The 20,954-nt window shown below is 37.2% G+C and overlaps 1 protein-coding gene and 1 long non-coding RNA gene across 2 annotated transcripts in view; both read left to right on the top strand.

The window, feature by feature from the left end:
- The window catches only part of mapk8ip2 (mitogen-activated protein kinase 8 interacting protein 2), a 60,746-nt gene that overhangs the window by 9,190 nt on the left and 30,602 nt on the right, over window positions 1–20,954 (top strand). The window contains exon 2 of the mRNA XM_087292966.1: window positions 18,676–18,781. Coding sequence (XP_087149092.1) covers window positions 18,676–18,781 — 106 coding nt within the window. The remainder of the gene's footprint in view (window positions 1–18,675; window positions 18,782–20,954) is intronic.
- On the top strand, window positions 2,121–6,820 carry LOC147832735 (uncharacterized). Its single transcript, XR_015514728.1, has 2 exons — window positions 2,121–4,682; window positions 6,356–6,820. It is a non-coding gene; the product is annotated as an uncharacterized LOC147832735 (long non-coding RNA).

Genomic DNA, 20,954 nt, shown 5'->3' with positions numbered 1-20,954 from the left:
ACTCATCGGCCACTTTATTAGGTTCACAACTGCTCATTAACGTAAATATCTAATCTGCCAATCAACTGGCAGCAGCTCAATGGATTTAGGCATGTAGACATGGTCAAATAGATCTGCTGCAGATCAAATCGAGCATCAGAATGGGGGAAGAAAGGTGAGTTAAGTGACTTTGGGCTGGTCTGAGTATTTCAGAAACTGCTGATCTACTGGGATGTTTACGCTAAAAATATCTCTAGGGTTTGCAAAGAATGGTCCGAAAAAGAGAAAATATCCAGTGAGCGGCAGTTCTGTGGGTGCAAAAATGCCTTGTTGATGCCAGAGGATAGAGGAGAATGGGCAGTCTGGTTCCAGCTGATAGAACTCAAATAACTACTCGATACAACCGAGGTATGCAGAAGAGCATCTCTGTCAACATGTCCAACCCTGAGGCGGATGGGCTGCAGCAGCAAAAGACAACACTGGGTGCCACTCCTGTCAGCTAAGAACAGGAAACTGAGGCTACAATTCCCACAGGCTTATCAATATTGGACAATAGAAGATTGGAATAACGTTGCCTGGTCTGATGAGTCTCGATTTCTGCTGCGACATTTAGATGGTAGGTTCAGAATTTGGCATCAACAACATGAAAGCATGGATCCATCATGCCTTTCATTAACGGTTCAGGCTGCTGGTGGTGGTGTAATGGTGTGGAGATGTTTTCTTGGCACACTTTGGGCCCATTAGTATCAACTGAGCATTGTGTCAACACCACAGCCTACCTGAGTATTGTTGCTGACCATGTCCATCCCTTTATGACCACAGTTTACCCATCTTCTGGAGGCTACTTCCAGCAAGACAATGCGTCTAGTCATAAAGCGTAATTCATCTCAGGATTCTTGAGCATGACAATGAGTTCACTGTACTCAATTTGCCTCCACGGTCACCAGATCTCAATCCAGTAGAGCACCTTTGGGTTGTGGTTAAACAGGAGATTTGCATCATGGATGTGCAGCAGCTGTGTGATGCTCTCATGTCAATAAGGACCAAAATCTCTAAGGGAATATTTTCTGTACCTTGTTGAATCTATGCCACGAAGGATTAAGGCAGTTCTGAAGGCGAAAGTGGGTCCAACCCGGTACTAGTAAGGTGTACCTAATAAAGTGGCCAGTGAGTGTATACTTAGAATGTGATTACAATAGTATTACAATAGATTAACTGTCACATGACATTCTTACATCATGTATAGCATATACTTGAAATCCAATTTGATGATGCTGTGTAACCTACTTGAGATCTAATTAGCATGTCTGATCAGAATATTGATAGTGATGAAAGGTTCATCTTAACTACGTTTCTGCTCTGAGTCACGTAATGTAATTTCGTCATAAGAGAAGAAGAGAAAGTGTGGGCAGGGATTTCTGGTTTGTAGTCGCTTCATGTCCTCAGAGATTGTTTTTCACGCATGATCTGTTACATAACACGTCTTTGGTGTAGGATGATTGACAGTATTGTGAACGTGTATTAGTGAGATATACTAATAAAAGGGAAGTTCACATGAAAATTAAAATGTGCAAGTTTCTTACCCTCAGGTCATGCAGTATGTAGGTGATTTTAGTTTTTCAATATTAAAGGTTTTTAGCTGAAACTGGTGTCCTTATTAATGCAAAAAAAAAAAAAATGAAAGTCAATGCTTTGACAGCAAAATAAAATCAATACCTTTGGCTATTGATGATACACTGAGGTCGCGTAAAGCAAACAATTGTTCTTTGGAAGAAACTAAGCACTATTTACAAAACACTCTAAAATGCTGGATTATTGTAAACCCAATATTTGGTCAAATATGGACAAATCCAGCCATTAGGCTCAAAAGTACCTTTTAAATAGAAATTTTCCACATTTGACCCAATGAGTGCGTTTACATGGACACCAATAATTTGATTTTAATGCGATAAATTCTGCAAAAAACTCTGATTAAGAGTCGACTATGTAAACAGCGATTTTAGATTAATCTATTCCAATTAAGGTCATAATCGAACTAAAGAGAAATCGAATTAAGACATGGAGTATGCCGATTGTAGTCGCATTGTTGAAGTCCAGTACAGACATGTAAACACCCTAATCGAACTATTACTGTCATGATAGGACTTTTCACTGCGTTTTGCGACAGGATAGCCCACACCCACACACACACAGCTGTTTTGACACTGTTTGCACTTACTGAGTCAGTGCAGACCACAGACACCTGCATTGCCAAATGCAGTGTTTGTTTTTTTCTTCCATTCAGCATGCGCTATGAACTTCTATTAAAACAACACTCTTCCAGCAGTAATAGTTGCATCCAGTATCTTGTTTGTCACGGCGGGCATGCATAAATGATTCTGAATGAAAGTGAAAGTGCCAAACTGCAGTTAAAGTTGACCAATTAAAAATAAAACACCCGAAATTACATGAGACTCCAGAGGTAATGTGAATAGCGTGGTGACGCAAAGACTTTAATCGAATTATGTGCTACATGTAAAACGGAATCATGAAAGGAATATTCAAAAAGAAACTCGTGTAAACAACTTAATTTATTATCGTCTTAATTAGATTAAGGCAAATAATTTGATTACTGATGTCCATGTAAACGTAGTCACGGTTGCTTTATGAAAGCCCAGTCATATTTAGAGTGAACTACAAAAGCCTATTCATCAGCATAGTGGCAAAACAGGACTTTGCTATCTCTGTGAAAAACTAAAAATGTCAAAAAACATATATAAAATACAGTGTATGGAGATTCCTGTGTTCATGTGTTTATCCTTAAAATACTATGTTTATAATATCTCTTAGTCGCTGACATAATCATGGCGGACCGCTGCTTCTCATTCAGGGCTGTCTTTGCTAATGACTCACAACTGTATTTAAATTCCTTATAAAGTGATTTTTGCACAACTGGTCCCTTGTATGTTTTTCTGAAGAAAAGCAAGTCACCTACATCATAGTAAATTAATGGCACATCTCCATTTTTAGGTGAACTTAGTCAACAAATTGAACTCATGATTGATTAGAGGAAATGTTAAAGAGCCCCTATTACGGGTTTTTGAAAATGACCTTACGTAGTGTGTAACAGCTCTAAGTGAAGTGAAATATCCAGCTAAGGCTTACATCTGAAAGTGCACATTGTTTAAAACTATTGATTCATTTATAAAAGAGTTGACTCATAGTGTTTCAAATGAATCATCTTGAGAACGAGTCTTTAGCTGTTTTGGTGTGACATCGATACGAAACATAAGCTCCGCCCAATTGTTGCGTGAGCAAACCCGGGAAAATTGAAACCTGTGGCCCACAAACACTGTAGCAGATCCTGGTTGAATCAAGTCATGTAGACGCTGTGCTCAGCTAGATATTATTGGAAGTGTAAGGGGAAAGTTAGTGTTATTTTCTCTCCGCAAAGATGAAACTGTTAAGAGTCAATGGTTGAAGTTTATTTTTACAAAAATACCTCAGAATTATACCTCAGTTCCCGTCATTATTCTGATGAGTGCTCCTGGAATCTACAGGCTTACAACAGGGGATTTGTTGGCCGTTTGTTAAAGGAAGGATCAGAAAAGACTAATGATGTATAAGACTTTGTCAGAGCTCAACAAACTTTACAGTACACAGTTCATGGATTAGTTTCTTCCTCCATTTCACAACCGTAAGTAAGTTCGATTAAAATGGCTGCCTCCTTGTTTTCTCTTGCTTGCAAATTATGCATTTAATTGTGTTTTGTTACTCTAACCGCTTGTACTGTATCTGGTTAACTCTTTATATTCATATCGAGTCTTTAGCCACGTTGAAAATGCGACACATGCTGCTTTGTTTACGGATTTAAAGGAGTTAATGAGCTCACATTCCACAGCCGTTTGTCATTGCTATGGCCACGGTCAGCTGTTCCTACACATGTGCAACGGTCAAGGTTCAGAATAGTTCATCTTTTGCCGCTGTGTGGATTAATACTGAATGTGTTTCATGGTTAGGAATAGAGCAATATGCTGGTGTTTAACTGCATTGCTTTAATGCACTCATGCATTGGGCTCACACACATACCTTCCAACAGTTGTCCTTAAAAATCTGGGACACTGAAGAAGTTAGGTTCAGGGGTGAGGTGTCTGAATAACACTGTTGAGAACCTGGTAGTGTACACTGTGGTGTTAGTAAGTTAACTACTATGAAGCATGTTTCGGGTGGCCACTGCGATCGCATCCTATACCAATGTTAGCGAACCCGGGGGATTCACAGACTGTACCAAAATGCTGAGGACCGGGGAGGAGTGTTGGCAGGTATGCTCACACATACACTATGGACTCTGACTGCTTTAATACTGTCGATAAGCCATGGTAGGCTTTTCCCTCTTTCTCGCGCCAAACACTGTCGGCCAATTACAACAGGCTGTCATTGGTCCAATCAGCGCAGATTAGCTTCACGCTAAGGTGGGGTTTGGGAACAAATGAATCACTGAACGAATCTTATTAGAGTCGCTGGGATAATTAGGTAAAAATAAATGCATATTATAAGACAATAAAAGTGTTTTTGACCTTGCATGCATATCAGCCTGTTGTTGGAGACCCCCAAAACCAAAATATGACCCTTTTTAATGTATAATAGGAGTTCTTTATTATTCATATTATAATATTTGATGATCCAAAAATATCCATGTTCTAAATTTAAAGATGCCGAACACAGTGTCCTAACATAAATACACATCTCAGCAGCTTTTTCTTTTGTCCTTTTCCTAGCAATTTTATATACCATTTCACTAAATCTCCCATGACCTGTGTAACCTTTACATCATGCACATTTCACACTCCCTCTCCTCTCTCATTTACAGTTCTGTCTTTTTTTTCTTCTTCTTCTCCTTTTCTCATAATTACTGCAGACACCTAAAGTCAAGTGCTGGGTTTTCTGAGGATTTGCTTGCTTCATTAGCGTCACTAAATTCTCAGTTCGTTCTGTTCATTTTGACTTAGAGGTGAGGACAAGGGAAAAACAAATCAGTTCTGTGGTGAGCATGTCTTGGTTGTTTATGGAGAATCAACATAATAAGCACTTTCTGTTTATTGTTGTAATTGTACTTACATGTAAGCCTCCCACCTTCCTCGAACCTTGCATTTGGAATTAATTACATTTTCAGTGCATGCATCAATTCGGAAGTTCACGTTGTTTGAAAACAATCCAGCTTATTGAATAGATGCATGATTCAGCACATTAAGGTTGTCTCTGGTGGGATGTGGTTGTCATGGTGACAGCTGCAGAGGTGACCTCACCCTACTTAACCTGCCTTGTGTCTCAGTGGTGTTCTGGTAATGGTGTGACATCACCCTGTGAACAGCCGCTGCTTGGCAACAGCCAATGATTGGCAGATTATGTTCTTCCCTAGGGCCTCAAACATGCCCCACCATTTGTAATTTGGAGTAATGGGTTTGGAGGGGCCAACTGTTGGTTGTCGGAAAGATAAAAAGTAAAAATAGAGTTACAGTGCCATCCACCAGCGACACGGTGGCTCAGTGGTTAGCACTGTCACCTCACAGCAAGATGGTCACTGGTTCGAGTTTGGATGTTCTCCCCGTGTTGGTGTGGGATTCCTCTGGGTGCTCAGGTTTCCCCCACAGTCCAAAGACATGCACTTTAATAAACTAAGGGTGTTTTCACACCTGCCTTGTTTAGTTTGGTTGAATCGCACTAGAGTTCGTTTTCCTTCTTGGTGCGGTTCGTTTGGGCAGGTGTGAATGTAGCAATCACACTCGAATGTGCACCAAAAGCAGACCAAAAAAGCTTACCGAGACCTCCTTGAAGTGGAACCCTGGAGTGGTTGGTTTGTGGTGAGAATATGATCCGAACTAGAACAGACCCAACTGCAAAAAGTTCAAACTTCAGGTTAATTGCCGACTGTTAGAATAATCTGTAGATTGAATTTAAACTTTTTGCTTAATTTTATTTACAAAATAACTATAATAAATACATTTAAAACCATGAAATGTGTGATTTACCAATAGATGGGTGCAATACACTATTGTGATCTTGTAAATGTACTGTAGCTCTTTTCAAGCCACTCTTCTTGCTGGAAAAGGAGCTAGCTACTGGAAAAGCTACATTTTAGCATACACTCTCAGAAATAAAGGTACGCGAGTTGTCATGGGGTGGTATCTTTTCAAAGGGTACACATTTGTACTTAAAGGGTCCATATTGGTACCTCAAAAGTATATATCAGTACCTAAAAAATTTAAGAGGAACACTTTTGGACTTTTTAGGTACTAATATGTACCCTTGAGGTATTAATATGGACCTTTTAAGTACAAATTTGTACCTTTTGAAAGTGTACCACCTTAGTGACTGCCCGCGTACCTTTATTTCTGAGAGTGTATGTTGCTGAGCTACTGAAAATGTAGCTAGACTTGTAGTCTCCCCAACACTGCTTTTAAAAAAAAAAGAAAACTGAAACATTTTCAATAAAATTCAGTTTCTTTTTAGATGAAACATATCATCAGATTGTAGTTTTGGCAACTTTATAAACCCCAAGACCCAACTAACTTTTCTGATTCTTGGGGATTTTTTCTCCTTGATTCCTCCTCCTGACAGACAGATACATGTCCTCTTCAGAATAATTCATAACACTTCTACTTGAATTTCTTCATTATTGCCCTGACATAGATATACAAACTTGATATCGCATACAGACCCTGACATGCCTCAATAGCACCGCCACATTTGTACAGTGCTCACAGCACAAATGACATTCAACTGCAAAGCCAATGTGAAGATGCTGGACTTCAGCGCTGTGTACGAGTGTAGTAACAAGCAAACAAAAAAAACAAAAAACAAAGCACAAAGGCAGAACATTTCATAGTTAGGATTTAGTTTTTTAGGGTTTTGTATGTTATGAACTTTTGTGCTAAACAAGTATTGATGATAATACAGTCACTTACTGCACTGACCATAATAGCACCAACTGACACTAAATATTAGGCTTATGCTAGTTTTATTGAATAAAATAAGCAAGCAGTGTAAATGAAATATGACAGTGAAGTGCTGCGGTGCCAGAATCTTGTGTTATTGTCGGCGAGTCGTTCATAACGGAGATTCATTCGCAAACAAATCACTCCCTCTGTTAGAATGAGAAGTGAAAGGGGAGGGGGATGTTTTTAGGACACGGATAAGATCAAATTTAACAGGCAGGGTGGATAATACATTTCCATGCACACAAACACCTGCTCTTTGTTGCATTGCTCGTGCGGTCACTTATCCCTCGATGTAGAAAAGTGATGTAAAATGATAATTTTCGTAATTTAAAAAATATTTGCATACTGACCACGGGGAAAACTCATGATAGATATATGTATATATGTTTTTTTCAATGGCTCTGGATGGCCAGTCCTCCACTACACTTTGGTCCCTCATTGATTTCAAAGGAGCACTACCCTGAACTAAAATGCCGGCTCTATTGACGCATTCCTTCCAATAGATAACAATAGCATAGGCAACATCTAATGTAAATATCTATATAACCCTGATAGTGGAAAAAGGCATTTTCAGTGTTTTTGCTATTTTCTTCTTTCCACTTCCCATTTAGTGAAGCTCAGTAGCCCCTTCCTGCAGATCACAGCTGTGTTTGGTCTTATCCATTGTGATGAATGACTGACTGAGCACTGCACAAAACACAGTCAGTCATGATGAGTAACCATCAAAAGCTTTTGAATGGTTGAATCGTAATAAAAAATCTTTTCGTTTATAAGATTGATAGGGTTTTCTGTGTAGAGGTTAGTAGTTCATTGGCAAAACAGATGTTTCATCTTTGATTAATTATACGAGTAACACCCCATCTGCGGCCCTGAAGATGGGACATGAAATTATTTTGTTTTTATGACTTACAGTCAACAACCTTGTCTGTTCACTCACGCCTACATAAAGGGAATCTATGCAAGAATTTAGTGTGAATTTTTATGTTTTATTCGTTTTTTCTTTTCACAGCAAATGTGTGAACAGTTAGTATGAATACCTATATGAAACTTATATACACTCAAGGCCACTTTAATAGGTACACCTTACTAGTACCAGGTTGGACCCCCTTTTGCTTTCAGAACTGCCGCTCACTGGATATTTTCTCATATGGACCATTCTCTGTAAACCCTAAAGATAGTTGTGCGTGAAAATCCCAGTAGATCAGCAGTTTCTGAAATACTCAGACCAGCCCGTCTGGCACCAACAACCCTGTCACATTCAAAGCCACTTAAATCCCCCTTTTTCCCCATTCTGATGCTCGGTTTGAACTGCAGATCGTCTTGACAATGTCTACATGCCTAAATGCATTGAGTTGCTGCCATGTGATTGGCTGATAAGAAATTAGCGTTCACCGGTGCACTTGTACAGGTGTACCAAATAAAGTGGCCGGTTGAGTTTATAGTATATAAATGACATTTGTTGTTATTACTAGGAAAATCAAAAGTAGCAATTCACAATATATTAATACACTAATACTAATATGCACTATATTGCATATCAGCTGACAAACGTTTATTTTTAATACGGTTGTTTTTGACCTCTTAAGAAAATGATCAGCTCGATATATTTAGACAATATGAGCCTTTATATCAGTTATCAGCTTCTGAATGTGAAGAGCTATTGGTCTGTTATCACAATTGACAAAGATGTCTATATTGGTGCATCCCTAAACACAAATATGTGTTTATGTGCTCAATGCTAAGATGTTGCGGGTGGTTGTTAGAGCATTGCCATGTTGTTGCTAAATGATTTTGAGTGTATTTTGCCTGTTGCAATGCTGTTGCTTGGGCATGCTGATGGTTGCCTGGATATTGGGATGTAGTTTCCGTTGGGTGCATTTTAGTTTCTTATGTTATTGCATTAATATTAAGTGTTGGGTCAGACTTTATTTTGATGGTACATTTGTTGAATTTAAATTACATTGCATCTACATGCCAACTAATTCTCATTAGATTACAAGTAGACTGTTAGGTTGTTGGGGTTAGGGTTAATATAAGTTGACATGTACTTGCAAAGTTTCTTATAGTCCATTAAATATCTGTTGAAGTAGCAGTATTAAAACGTATTAAGCATACAGTACAGTCTACTAATACTCAAATTGACCATCAAAATAAAGTGTTACCAAGTGTTGTCTTATATTGTCTATTTTAAAGTTCTTAATATTTGGTATATTTATTGGTAAACTGTAAAAAAGGCTGGGCTCCACACAATCAATTTGTGTTGAGACAACATAAAGGAATTAAGTTAATTTATTAGTTTTTGAACATTAAACAATTTAGTTTCCCCCCAAAAAACTCAAGAATTGTATCGTTTGAGCTCATTTTAAATTAGTAGTTTGAACAAACAGCAAACACCATTTTCTCAGTGTATCAATACCATGAATTTGTTCAGCAGCAGTTGTTCCTGAAGAACGTTTCCCATTCATTTATTGGATATGGATTTAATAAAAAGTTTTGTACGTAAAAAGTATGTACGTAACAACTTATGAAACATTATGTATAGCACAGCCAAATTAAAAATGTAGGAATATAAAATTCATTTGCAGTTGTTTGTATCAATTTCATATTTATTGCAAAATATCAATATGAACATTTTAGTATGTTGACAGCATTCTGTGTTCTGCACAGTATTATCTGTCATGTAGATTATCAGCATCAAAACAACAACGAAAAAAGTTGCCTCAATGCCAGATGTGTTCAACAGAAGCATCTACAATCAATTATTAACGACTTAGAAAAAAAAAATTGGAGCTTTCACTTCCGTAACCTGACTTTTGAGCTCTTTATAGTTGTTCTAGTGTGGCTTTATGTGTTTTCTTGACATATTACAAAACTTCATTCATTCATTAATGCATTCACTTTTCTTTAGCTTAGTCCCTTATTTAACAGGGGTCACCACAGCGGAATGAATCGCCAACTATTCTGGCAAATGTTTTATGCAACGCATGTCCTTCCAGCCCCAACCCAGTACTGGGAAACACCCATACATTCTTGCATTCACACATACTCATACACTACGGCCAATTTAGCTCATTCAATTCATGTATATCGCATGTCTTTGGACTGTAGGGCCATGCTAACATGGGGAGAGCATGCAAACTTCACACTGAAATGCCAACTGACCCAGCCAGGACTTGAACCAGCGACTGTCTTGCTGTGAGGCGACCATATCAATATGTACGAATATTGAAGTATATTGACAACATAGGAAGATCAATCGGTACAATTTTCTGTACAGCATTATTTGTAATGTAGTTTTTTCTGCATTGGTTTAAAAAATAAGTTGCATTAATGGCAAATGTGTTCAAAAGAAGCAGATAAAATCCATTACTAACTACTTGGAGAAAAAAATTGAGCTTTAACCTCCGTTACCTGGCTTTCGAGCTCTTTATATTTTTTCTAGGGTTGTTTTATGTGTAGTTTTTGCATGTTGCAAAACTTAATTGAGTTTTAAAATATTGACTTACACAATAAACACATTTCTGTCAAAAATACAAAAATTTTATTTGATGTAAAGCACTAAAATATGCTTAAAACAAACATCTTAGACACATCTTATAGGTTAATATAAATGGGTTTGCATATGCATCCCATCATTACCGCTGCTGCTAGATCTGTTTTTTTTGTCTACTTGTTCATAATTCATGAATCAATGTGAGACTGTAACTAATATCTCAGAGTGCTTCTAGAGAGTATAGAGCTTGGCTTCTCCCAAGAGCTCCTGTACTGTCTGCACTCAAGCCACAGCTTAGATCTGAACATGGGCTGTGAGTGAAGAGAGACTTGCTGGATTGGAGATCCTTTTTCTGGATGCACCAGAATGTAAATGTGCAAGGCACGATTTGATTTAGCCAACCTTGAAAAGAAGTAGCATTAGATCTTAAACACACACATGCTCGGGTTGACTTTCACAGAGTAGTGACGTTCCTCTAAATCCTCTAATATTTCAGTGATTAAATGGAAGCTCATTAAAACGCTCCTTCAAAGCACACAATCCACTGTCTGGATCCTTAACGTTTTTCTCGTGTATGTAGGATTATTTCTAAACTCCCATGTTTCATCTCATGGGAAGGTCATTAGAGGCTCATGTAGAAATACTTTCAGCATTGAAAATCCCTGTAAATGGTGGTCTAATCAGAATGACGTGTTGGCAGAGGTTTGAAAAATGTATTTAATTTTTCTATGGAAGTACTGAGGAAGCTTGACACATTTCATATGCTTTTCTCTGACATTGCAAATACATCGCTGTACATGGATTCAGAGTAAAAAAATAGTTACTTCAAAACACTCTTTCATTTAGTAAATTACTTGTAATGATATTGATTATGTGTGTCATTCCAAACATGCCTATTTTGTGTGTTTTAAAAGTCATACACTCAACGGCCACTTTATTAGGTACACCTGTCGAACTGCTCGTTATTGCAAATTTCTAATCAGTCCATCACACGGCAGCAGCTCAATGTATTTAGGCATGTAGACATGGTCAAGACGATCTGCTGCAGTTCAAACTGAGTATCAGAATGGGGAAGAAAGGTGATTTAAGTGATGGCTACTTGTACTTGTGAAAGTGCAAATCATCTCAGACCGGTTTCTTGAAGATAGCAATGTGTTCACTGTACTCAAATGAACTCCCCAGTCACCAGAACTCAATCCAATAGAGTACTTTTGGGATGTGGTGGAAAGGGAGATTCACATCATTAATGTGCAGCCAACAAATCTGCAGCAACTGCGTGATGCTATGATGTCAATATGGACCAAAATCTCTGAGGAATATTTCCAGTACCTTGTTGAAATCTATGCCAGGTAGAATTAAGGCAGTTCTAAAGAAAAAAGTGGGTCCAACCTGGTAATAGTAAGGTGTACCTAATAAAGTGGCCGGTAAGTGAATATATGTATTGTCAAAAATACATTGCATAATCAAAATTAATAATTTTTCTTTTATGTCAAAATATTAAATATCAAATTTTCTTTAATATTTTGATGATTTTTAGGTAATTATCTACTATAAATAAAATAGTATAAATAAAATAGCTTTAAAGGACGCTTTCTCAATATTTATATTTTGAAAGCTCAGACTCCAGATTTTCATATCGTCGAGCAAATAGTAACCGATCTAAACAAGCATACATTAATGGAAAGCTTACTTTTTCGACTTTCAGATGATCCATAAATCCTCATTTTTTGACACTTATGGTTAGCTTTGTGGTCCATGGTCACACAACAGTACATATTTATATTAATATGATTTTGCGGAAGAAAAAACAATCTAAACTAAATTTATTAACCTATTAGTGTCAATTAATGGTTAGTTAATACCCTGAATTGTGACCTAAACTAAAGTGTTACCAAAATCAACAAAATTACCAGAGTCATCTGTTAAACAGTGTATAAATCTGCAGTATACTGTAAAAAATGCAGTGTCCCATACAATCTATTCATGTTGTCCATTCAACACAAATCGATTAAATTAACTTAACCAATTTAATTAGATTAAATATAAAACAATCAAGTTGTCTTCCACCAAAAATCTCAAAAATAGGGTTGTTTCAGCTCATTTTATATAAGTAGTTTGAACAAGCAGATAATTTTTTAGAGTGTTTGAGGCTTTATGTAGTAGGTGCATTCAAATAAATGTATCATTAGCTTTAATTGTGAATACATTTTTCATTACACTTCGTTCAGTTTTACATGCTTACTACTGTTCACTAGGAAACAATGAAGAAACAAACACAGCTTGTTAGAAGCATGAAAAAATCCACACAGCTAAATGATCACCCTTTGTTTGCTCTGAAGTGAGAAACTGTTTGTATCAGATTGTCATTTTGTTGTGCTCCAGTAAAGTCAGGGTTGCCAGTTACTGCTGGGGAAAATGAAGGATGAAGGCAGTGCCAGTGTCAACGTTAGCCTGGCATCCCTGATTTCAGCATTTCATCTCCTGTCCACTCATCTGCAGTCTGACCCACAGGTCACACACATCAGCAGATTACACACACTTGATTTTCATTGTGCATCAGGGTTTGATGGACAGGACACTGAGGCAACAAATTTAACATGCTCTAGTTTATCAGAGTGTCCGCGTGGTCTTAAAATGTCTTTCAAGTCTAAGATTTTAGGCCTTAAAAAGTCTTGTAGGTCTTGAATCATTTTAAATGGGTATTATGTATCCTATGTACATGTACACTTATTGATATTCAGTCTATTATATTTATTAAAGCTTGTAATTTAAAAAACGTAAATCTATGTTGACCAAGCGGCAACCTCCCGCTCTCTCTCGTGAAGCAAATACGGAAGTAACTGAAACTGCAATTCATAGAAATTCTGCTTGTCATGGCTCCATAATAAAGCACATTTCTATTGAGCACACTGTTAAAATAGCTAACTTCACAGCAGAAAAAGGTGTTTACAGCCTGATAAAAAGAACGATTTTAGGTCATATAGCTAATCTTACCCTTCATGACAACTGTGAGGGGGTGATTTTTTTTATAACTCCTCTGTTTCCTTTATATTACGTTATATTAGGTCTGCATAATTAAGAGCGTGGCCACAGCTAGGTCTCGCTGGTCGCCATCACTTCACCTCAGCTGATTCCGGCTGATTAGCCACTGAACTCTGCATAGACATCGTATTTTGTTTTGTTTTATGGGACTTTATACAGTCAGTTGCCTTTTGGAATTAGTCAAGTATCAGATAATATGGCATGCTGTGTGCACTTAATTGTGCTCACAAATCCATTCACGTGGCCTCCAGTTCTCAAGTGAGTGAAATTATATACTTATATACCATCATGTATTATTCTTATTATTAGATATATATAATGTTCTTTAGACCTGTAATGCACTCCAGAATCTGACAGATTGATTAGCTGTAGGCTCTAGAACAGTCATGTGAAACACTGTCATACAGAGGTATGCCTGGATTTTATAAATAGCACTGCATTTACTAACACAGACTATATTTTAAGTGTTTGGATGTAATTTGCATTTTTCTCCTGTAGAAAATATCATAAGAACAATGCTTAGTCTCTCAATGTATTACAGCTGTGTTTTACAAGACTAAACACTTTATTGATATAGTGTACAACCAAAAAAATGTGATCAGAACACAAACGAGTCGCAGGTAATGAATTTTTAAGCGTTTCTCCCAAAGAAAAGACAGGCTTAAACAAAATGCTAGCAGACGTCTGTAGCTCTGCTCACGCTCCGCCTCTTTGCCTTTGTTTGGTTACCCCCAGCCGGTGCGATGACGCACGAACAAAATGGCGACGGTTGGCCATGCGTAATTGTAGCTTTTTTTTTGCGTATGGAAAAACCTATAGGTGACGTCACAAAACCTATATCTTTTTAACGTCCATATCTTTTACAGTCTAAGGTTTTGACACATTATTTAAAATGTGGTTATTTTTTTTATGTTATTTATTTATTTATTTTTGATGAGGCAAGTAAAAGACTTTTCCATTTGCCCAACTGGGCCATTAGAGAAAAATATTTTGCGTTTAGCACTGTTTAAGTCTGAAATTTCATTAGTAATGGACTTAAAAAGGTCTGAAAAAGCTTAAAATTTGACATGATGAAATCTGCAGAAACTCTGTTTATGACAAGCTATTTAATTTTGTGCTGTCACACAAAATTACTGACAATTTCTACCTAGATTGGTGAAGTTTAATGTTGTTAGGTTGAGTCAGAGTTGTGCAGTTTTGGGGGGAATAAAAATGACTCAATATCAGTGGATTTACAGGGTAGATTCTGACATTTGGTGTTAAAATAGACACACAGATTTAATATTTAATATTTTATTTTGGAGAATACATTTTTAATGTACCTCCAAATAATTTTTTAAGGATTGTTTTGCTTATATGTTTTTGGCTGTGGTTTTCCTGTGGAAGTGGTTTACTTTTAGACTGTTTCAATGCGTTGGTTTTTATTTTTTGAAATGTTTTGATATATTTTGGCCGTTTCATACTTTTTTTCTCAACCACATTCAGGACCATCAGCACTGCATGTTTTGCATGTCTCTAAAGTGTGTTTTAGCCTTGGTCAAAGATCTGATGATCTGAATCTGGTGTGTTTGGGTAAGGAGACATGAAAAATGTGCAGAGCTGGTGTTCCTCCAAGAATGTGGTTAAGAAACACTGCTTTACACCAATGATGAAATTGTGCTAGATGATGAGATTGAGGTTATGGGGTGCTTTGTAAAGTATCTGTTTAGTTGCGTTTTATTATAGTTTTGATCATTGGGCTACAGATCTGAGAACATTTTGCCAACATAAGAGAAATAGGAAGTGCACTTCTGTAATTGATCGGGATGAGATCAGATTAAGGCAAAGTCAGCACAATTTCAGAGCAAAAAAGAAAGACGGATGTAGCAAATGCCACTTATAACAGAACTTCTGAAATTAATGCAGATGAAAGAGTTTGACAAGACTTCATACTGTATGTGAAATGAAGGTTAATCCAGGACGTTAATTTTGGCCATTTTGGATACTGATTCTATTATTTTAAGATATTGGCTGGCTTGCTTTCTGCACATAGCTTGTGATAATTTTATCTGACATGTTTTGACAAAGACCAGGAATAGCATAAACATTCATAGCAATCTAGAACAAAATGACTCATTATTGACTCACAATGTGATTCACTTAAATGGGTCTTGTGTGTAAAAAATAATAGAGTGAATGAGAAATGCTTACATAATTCATTAAAGGACCAAAAACAACTTCCAGAAAGCATTTCATCACAGTGTAAATTATGGGTAAAGCGTTTTTATGAAGTGCACAGATGATATTGCTTCACATACAGTATCACAGATGATCAGAAACCAAAGAAATCTGAAGAGCTTCTGAATCTCTTTTGAATTGGAATTTAAAGTCAGTTTCACTACATCTGTTTTCTATATTTCTATTTCTTTTTAAAATGATATTATCATCAAGATGCATGGATCTAATCCAGTATGAAACTGTGCTGTACAGGTCATGGGACATTTTATGTTTTGTTTAAATTAATCTCTTTTTTATTTTAGGGACGTGCTAACAATTTATTTTGGTTTTCTAAGAGGACCTATTCTTTTAACAATTTAAACCTTTAGGTTAGTAGAGGATATATAAAGCATCCTGGACCCTTAGAATTGAACATTCTTTATAATTAATAAACAATCATTTGCATGCAATGAAAGATATTCTGATCATTTTGTATCAATTTTGAAAGCAACTCATCTAATCAGAATTTAGATCCTGAATTAACTATTATATGAGAGTTTTTTTAATCATATGTCATCATTTTCATGCTTAGTCAACAAATCAGCAGTATTAGCTGTACAAATAAAAGTGCTGTGGGCTTCTGATCCATATCTATATTTAAGTTGTCAATATTTTCAGATAAGTGCACCCAGTGAACAAGCCTCTCTCCTCCTCCTCATTTCTCCTGTTCTGTCTTGGATCCTCCATACGTTACAGATCTGTGTGATTGTGACGCTCTGGCTGTGAAAAGCTGCATTGCAGCACTGCTGTCAGCTGTGTGGAGCTCAGCTCAGATCCAATCGGCCCTGCGTTAGTAGCTAGCAAACACTAATATCCAGGTTAATGCATTTTGCTGAGCCAAAGAAGAGCCCAAAAAAGGCAGAACAGAAGCTGGCCGTATTTAGCAACACGCTAACCCATTTATAAGTAATGAACGTGAATGGTAGAGGAAAGAAATGTGACCCTGGACCACACAACACTTATTTTGAACTGCTATATTTTTCTTAATAGCCAAAAATACAGTTTATGAGTCAAAATTATCCATTTTTTTTTTATAAAAAAAACGTATTTGAATGTTATAAGCCCTGTATAGGTAAACATCATGTTCCATAAGGACATTTTGTACATTTCCTATTGTAAATAAACACACCGGCCACTTTTTTAGGTACAACTATCCAACTGCTTGTTAATGTAAATTGCTAATCGGCCAATCGCATGGCAGCAACTCTAACCTAATGCATTTAGGCATGTAGACATGGTCAAGCTGCTGCTGCCGTTCAAAACGAGCATCAGAATGCGGAATAAAGGTGATTTAAGTGACTTTAAACATGGCATGGTTGTAGGTGCCAGACAGGCTGGTCTGAGTATTTAAGAAACTGCTGATCTACTGGGATTTTCACACACAATCATCTCTAGGGTTTACAGAGAATGGTCAAAAAAAGATTAAATATCCAGTGAGCAGTGTTATGTTTGTGTGTCTTAAGCCTTTAAATGTTCTTTTAGAGATTGTACATACTTCTGAATTAAATCAGCCACACACTGGTTAACATTTTACAACCACCTCTTTTCTTCTACGGCGTGAACTCAATAACAACATTACAAAACTTCCCATCATGCCTCCTATTTTCCATCCTAAAGACACAGATGTAATTATAGTACATGACAAGCTGCAGTCCTGTGGGTGCAAATGCCTTGTTGATGCCAGAGGTCAGAGGAGAATGACCAGACTGGTTTGAGCTTATAGAAATGCAACAGTAACTCAAATAACCACTCAGTACAACTGAGGTATGCAGAAGAGCTTCTCTGAATGCACAACACTTCCAACCTTTTGACAGATGGGTTACAGCAGCAGAAGACCACACCGGATGCCACTCTTGTCAGCTAAGAACTGGAAAATGAGGCTACAGTTTTCACAGGCTCACCAAAACTGGACAATAGAAGATTTGAAAAACGTTGCCTGGTCTGATGAGTCTCTATTTCTGCTGCAACCAATGTCAATATGAAACAAAATCTCTGAGGAATATTTCCAGTATCTTGTTTATTGTATGCTAGAAGGATTAAGGCAGTTCTGAAGGCAAAAGGGGGTTCAAGCTGGCACTAGTAAGGTGTACCTATCAAAATGGCCGGTGGTGAGTGTATGTATATATATATATATATATATATATATATATATATATATATATATATATATATATATATATATATATATATATATATATATATATATATATATCCTTCTTATCTTCATTTTAGATTTTCAAATAGCTGTATACTGGACAAATATTCCCTTATCCCAACAAACCATACATCAGTGTGCAGATTATTTATCAGATTTCAGATGATGGATGAAACTCAATTTCAATAAATTGACACTTATGACTGGTTTTGTGTCACAGGGGTCACAAATGATGTTGTTTAAAGGTGTGGTGCAGGAAAAAAGTTACACAAAAACAGTACAATAGTATATATTTTGAAAAACAATTCAAATTGGAACCTGAAAATTCCAGATTTGAGCCCTTGAAATTTAAATGTATACCTTGTGAAAGGGCACCACCTCTTGTGTGATTTATTTCTGAGAGTGTGTGCATGTCAGGTGTGCGTATGTGTGTGTGCATATATATGATGTGCTAGTATGAGTGACCTTGTGGATTTCTTAGGGCCGTGACCTGTGTGTGTGGAATCAGCTAATATGTCTTGGCAGCTCATATTTCAAATCAGACATCCACAGGGACACACACACACACGCACACACGCACACACAAACACACACAGCTTTCTCTATATTAGCAAGTGCATCACGGATGCAATGAGCTGACAATATTTTCTAAACTTATGCCTCATTTAAAGCTGCTGAATTCAGTACATTTGAGGAAATTATGATTTATTTATGAGCCTTTCCACTAAAGAGAGAACTGGTGTGTTCATGATTATTTTCTGTGTTGTCTGCAGGCCGGCTCATGACATCAGTCTGGAGGAGTTTGATGATGAAGATCTGTCTGAAATCACAGATGACTGTGGTATAGGCCTCAACTATGACTCTGACCCCTATGAGAAGGTATGACACTTTTACAATGCAAATATTCTATTCTATTCTATTCTATTCTATTCTATTCTATTCTATTCTATTCTGACATGTAACAATCATTCATTCATTCATTTTCTTTTTGGCTTGGTCCCTTTATTAATCTGGGGTTGCCACAGCAGAATGAACTGCCAACTTATCTGGCATGTGTTTTACGCAGCGGATGCCCTTCCAGCTGCATCCCATCATTGGAAAACATCCATACACATTCATTCACACTCATGCACTACATGCAAACTCCACACAGAAATGCCAACTGAATCAGCTGAGGCTCGAACGGGCAACCTTCTTGCTGTGAGGCAATCGTGCTACCCACTGCACCATCTTGACGCCCATGTCAGAATGATGAAAAATGGAAAAAAAAAAAAACAACAACAACATAGCAATGCATTAAATTATCACAGTTCATTAGCAATGACTGGCTGTGTTTACCCCTGACAAAGAAGGAAAAAGCAAAATAAGGAAAGTGAGTAACTCGTTTGCACAGTATACCACAATTGCACTTTCCCAGTTTTGCATCATAGTTTGTGTTATCTGGGATGAGTCCACTGTGCAGATGCATTTATGGTCTTTCTGGCATGTAAGAAGAAGAAACTTTAAATTGTAGCTCTGTCATTACCCTTGGGAAGAGCTAGTGTACACGTTCACATATGGATGTATATGGATATGAAGAATTACACTAGTGGAAATACTGTTGACACTTCATTCACCAACGGTGCATGTGGAAGAGCTCATTTGCATTTTAAAAGGCTTTTGGTTTGAAAGATTTAATATTCACGTATGCTCATGACAGTAAGTCAGTGTTGATTTAGATTTTTTGGCAGAATGGAATGGCTGCTTCTCAAAGAAATTATTTTTGGGAAAATCAATCAATCCATCCATCCATCCATCCATCCATCCATTTATCCATACATCCATTCATCCATCCATCCATCCATCCATCCATCCATCCATCCATCCATCCATCCATCCATCCACCCACTCACCCACCCATTTACCAACCAGTCAGTCTGTCAGTCTGTCAGTCTGTCTCTGTCTGTCTGTCTGTCTCTCTGTCTGTCTATTTATCGTTCTTGTATTGTATGTATCGTATCTTTCTTCCAATCTATCTATCTATCTATCTATCTATCTATCTATCTATCTATCTATCTATCTATCTATCTATCTATCTATCTATCTATCTATCTATCTATCTATCTATCTATCTATCTATCTATCTATCTATCTATCTGTCTGTCTGTCTGTCTGTCTGTCTGTCTGTCTGTCTGTCTGTCTGTCTGTCTGTCTGTCTGTCTGTCTGTCTGTCTGTCTGTCTGTCCGTCCGTCCGTCCGTCCGTCCGTCCGTCCGTCCGTCCGTCCGTCCGTCCGTCCGTCCATCCATCCATCCATCCATCCATCCATTTTTGTTTTATCTGTCATTTGTTCTATCCATTGCTCTCTTTGTCAATCCATCCATCCATCCATCCATCTGTATCATTCTTTCTGTTATTTTATCTGTCATTCTATCTGTCAGTATAACTGTCTGTTTACTGTCTGTTGTCCTCTGTACGGCTTACAAACCTTCAAAATTTTCCACTTTTTGAAAACCAATCAACAAGTGTTGAAGTTTACTTTTACAAACTTTATGATTAAACAAATACTTTCTTATTTTAATAAATTTTTTTTTTTTCTTCATCACATTCAGCTTTACAATGTAATTCTGAATTCTGTTTAGTAATTTCAAATTCTGGAATTTTTCTAAAATAAAATCAATTTTGCATGTTAACATCCAATGAAACTGATCACTGGACTACTATAAAATGATCAAACGCACAGAGCTCGCTTCAGAAGTGTTACTGTGGAAATATTTGTATATAATGTATGTGTGTGTGTGTGTGTGTGTGTGTGTGTGTGTACTGGCTGCATTGAGGGATTGTAAATGTTTTATGGCGGTGGCGGTGTGCCACGGCTGCAGTAGAAGGGCTGGTGACCCAGTGAAGTTTACTGCTATGCAGACCTCTCTTCTCAGCTTTCTGCATCTCGGAAATCACTTTCTCATCCTGCTCCAAGTTTACCTCTGCAGTAATGTTCAAACGTGTTGATTATACCTCCCCACGTGGCTTTTAGAGTATCGGATTGATTTAAATGCAGAGATCCAATCCACACT

The sequence above is a fragment of the Danio rerio genome, chromosome 18, assembly GCF_052040795.2.
Source record: "Danio rerio strain M-AB ecotype USA chromosome 18, GRCz13ab, whole genome shotgun sequence".
Lineage (NCBI taxonomy): Eukaryota > Metazoa > Chordata > Actinopteri > Cypriniformes > Danionidae > Danio > Danio rerio.
This window is presented reverse-complemented; position numbering and strand designations above follow the sequence as displayed.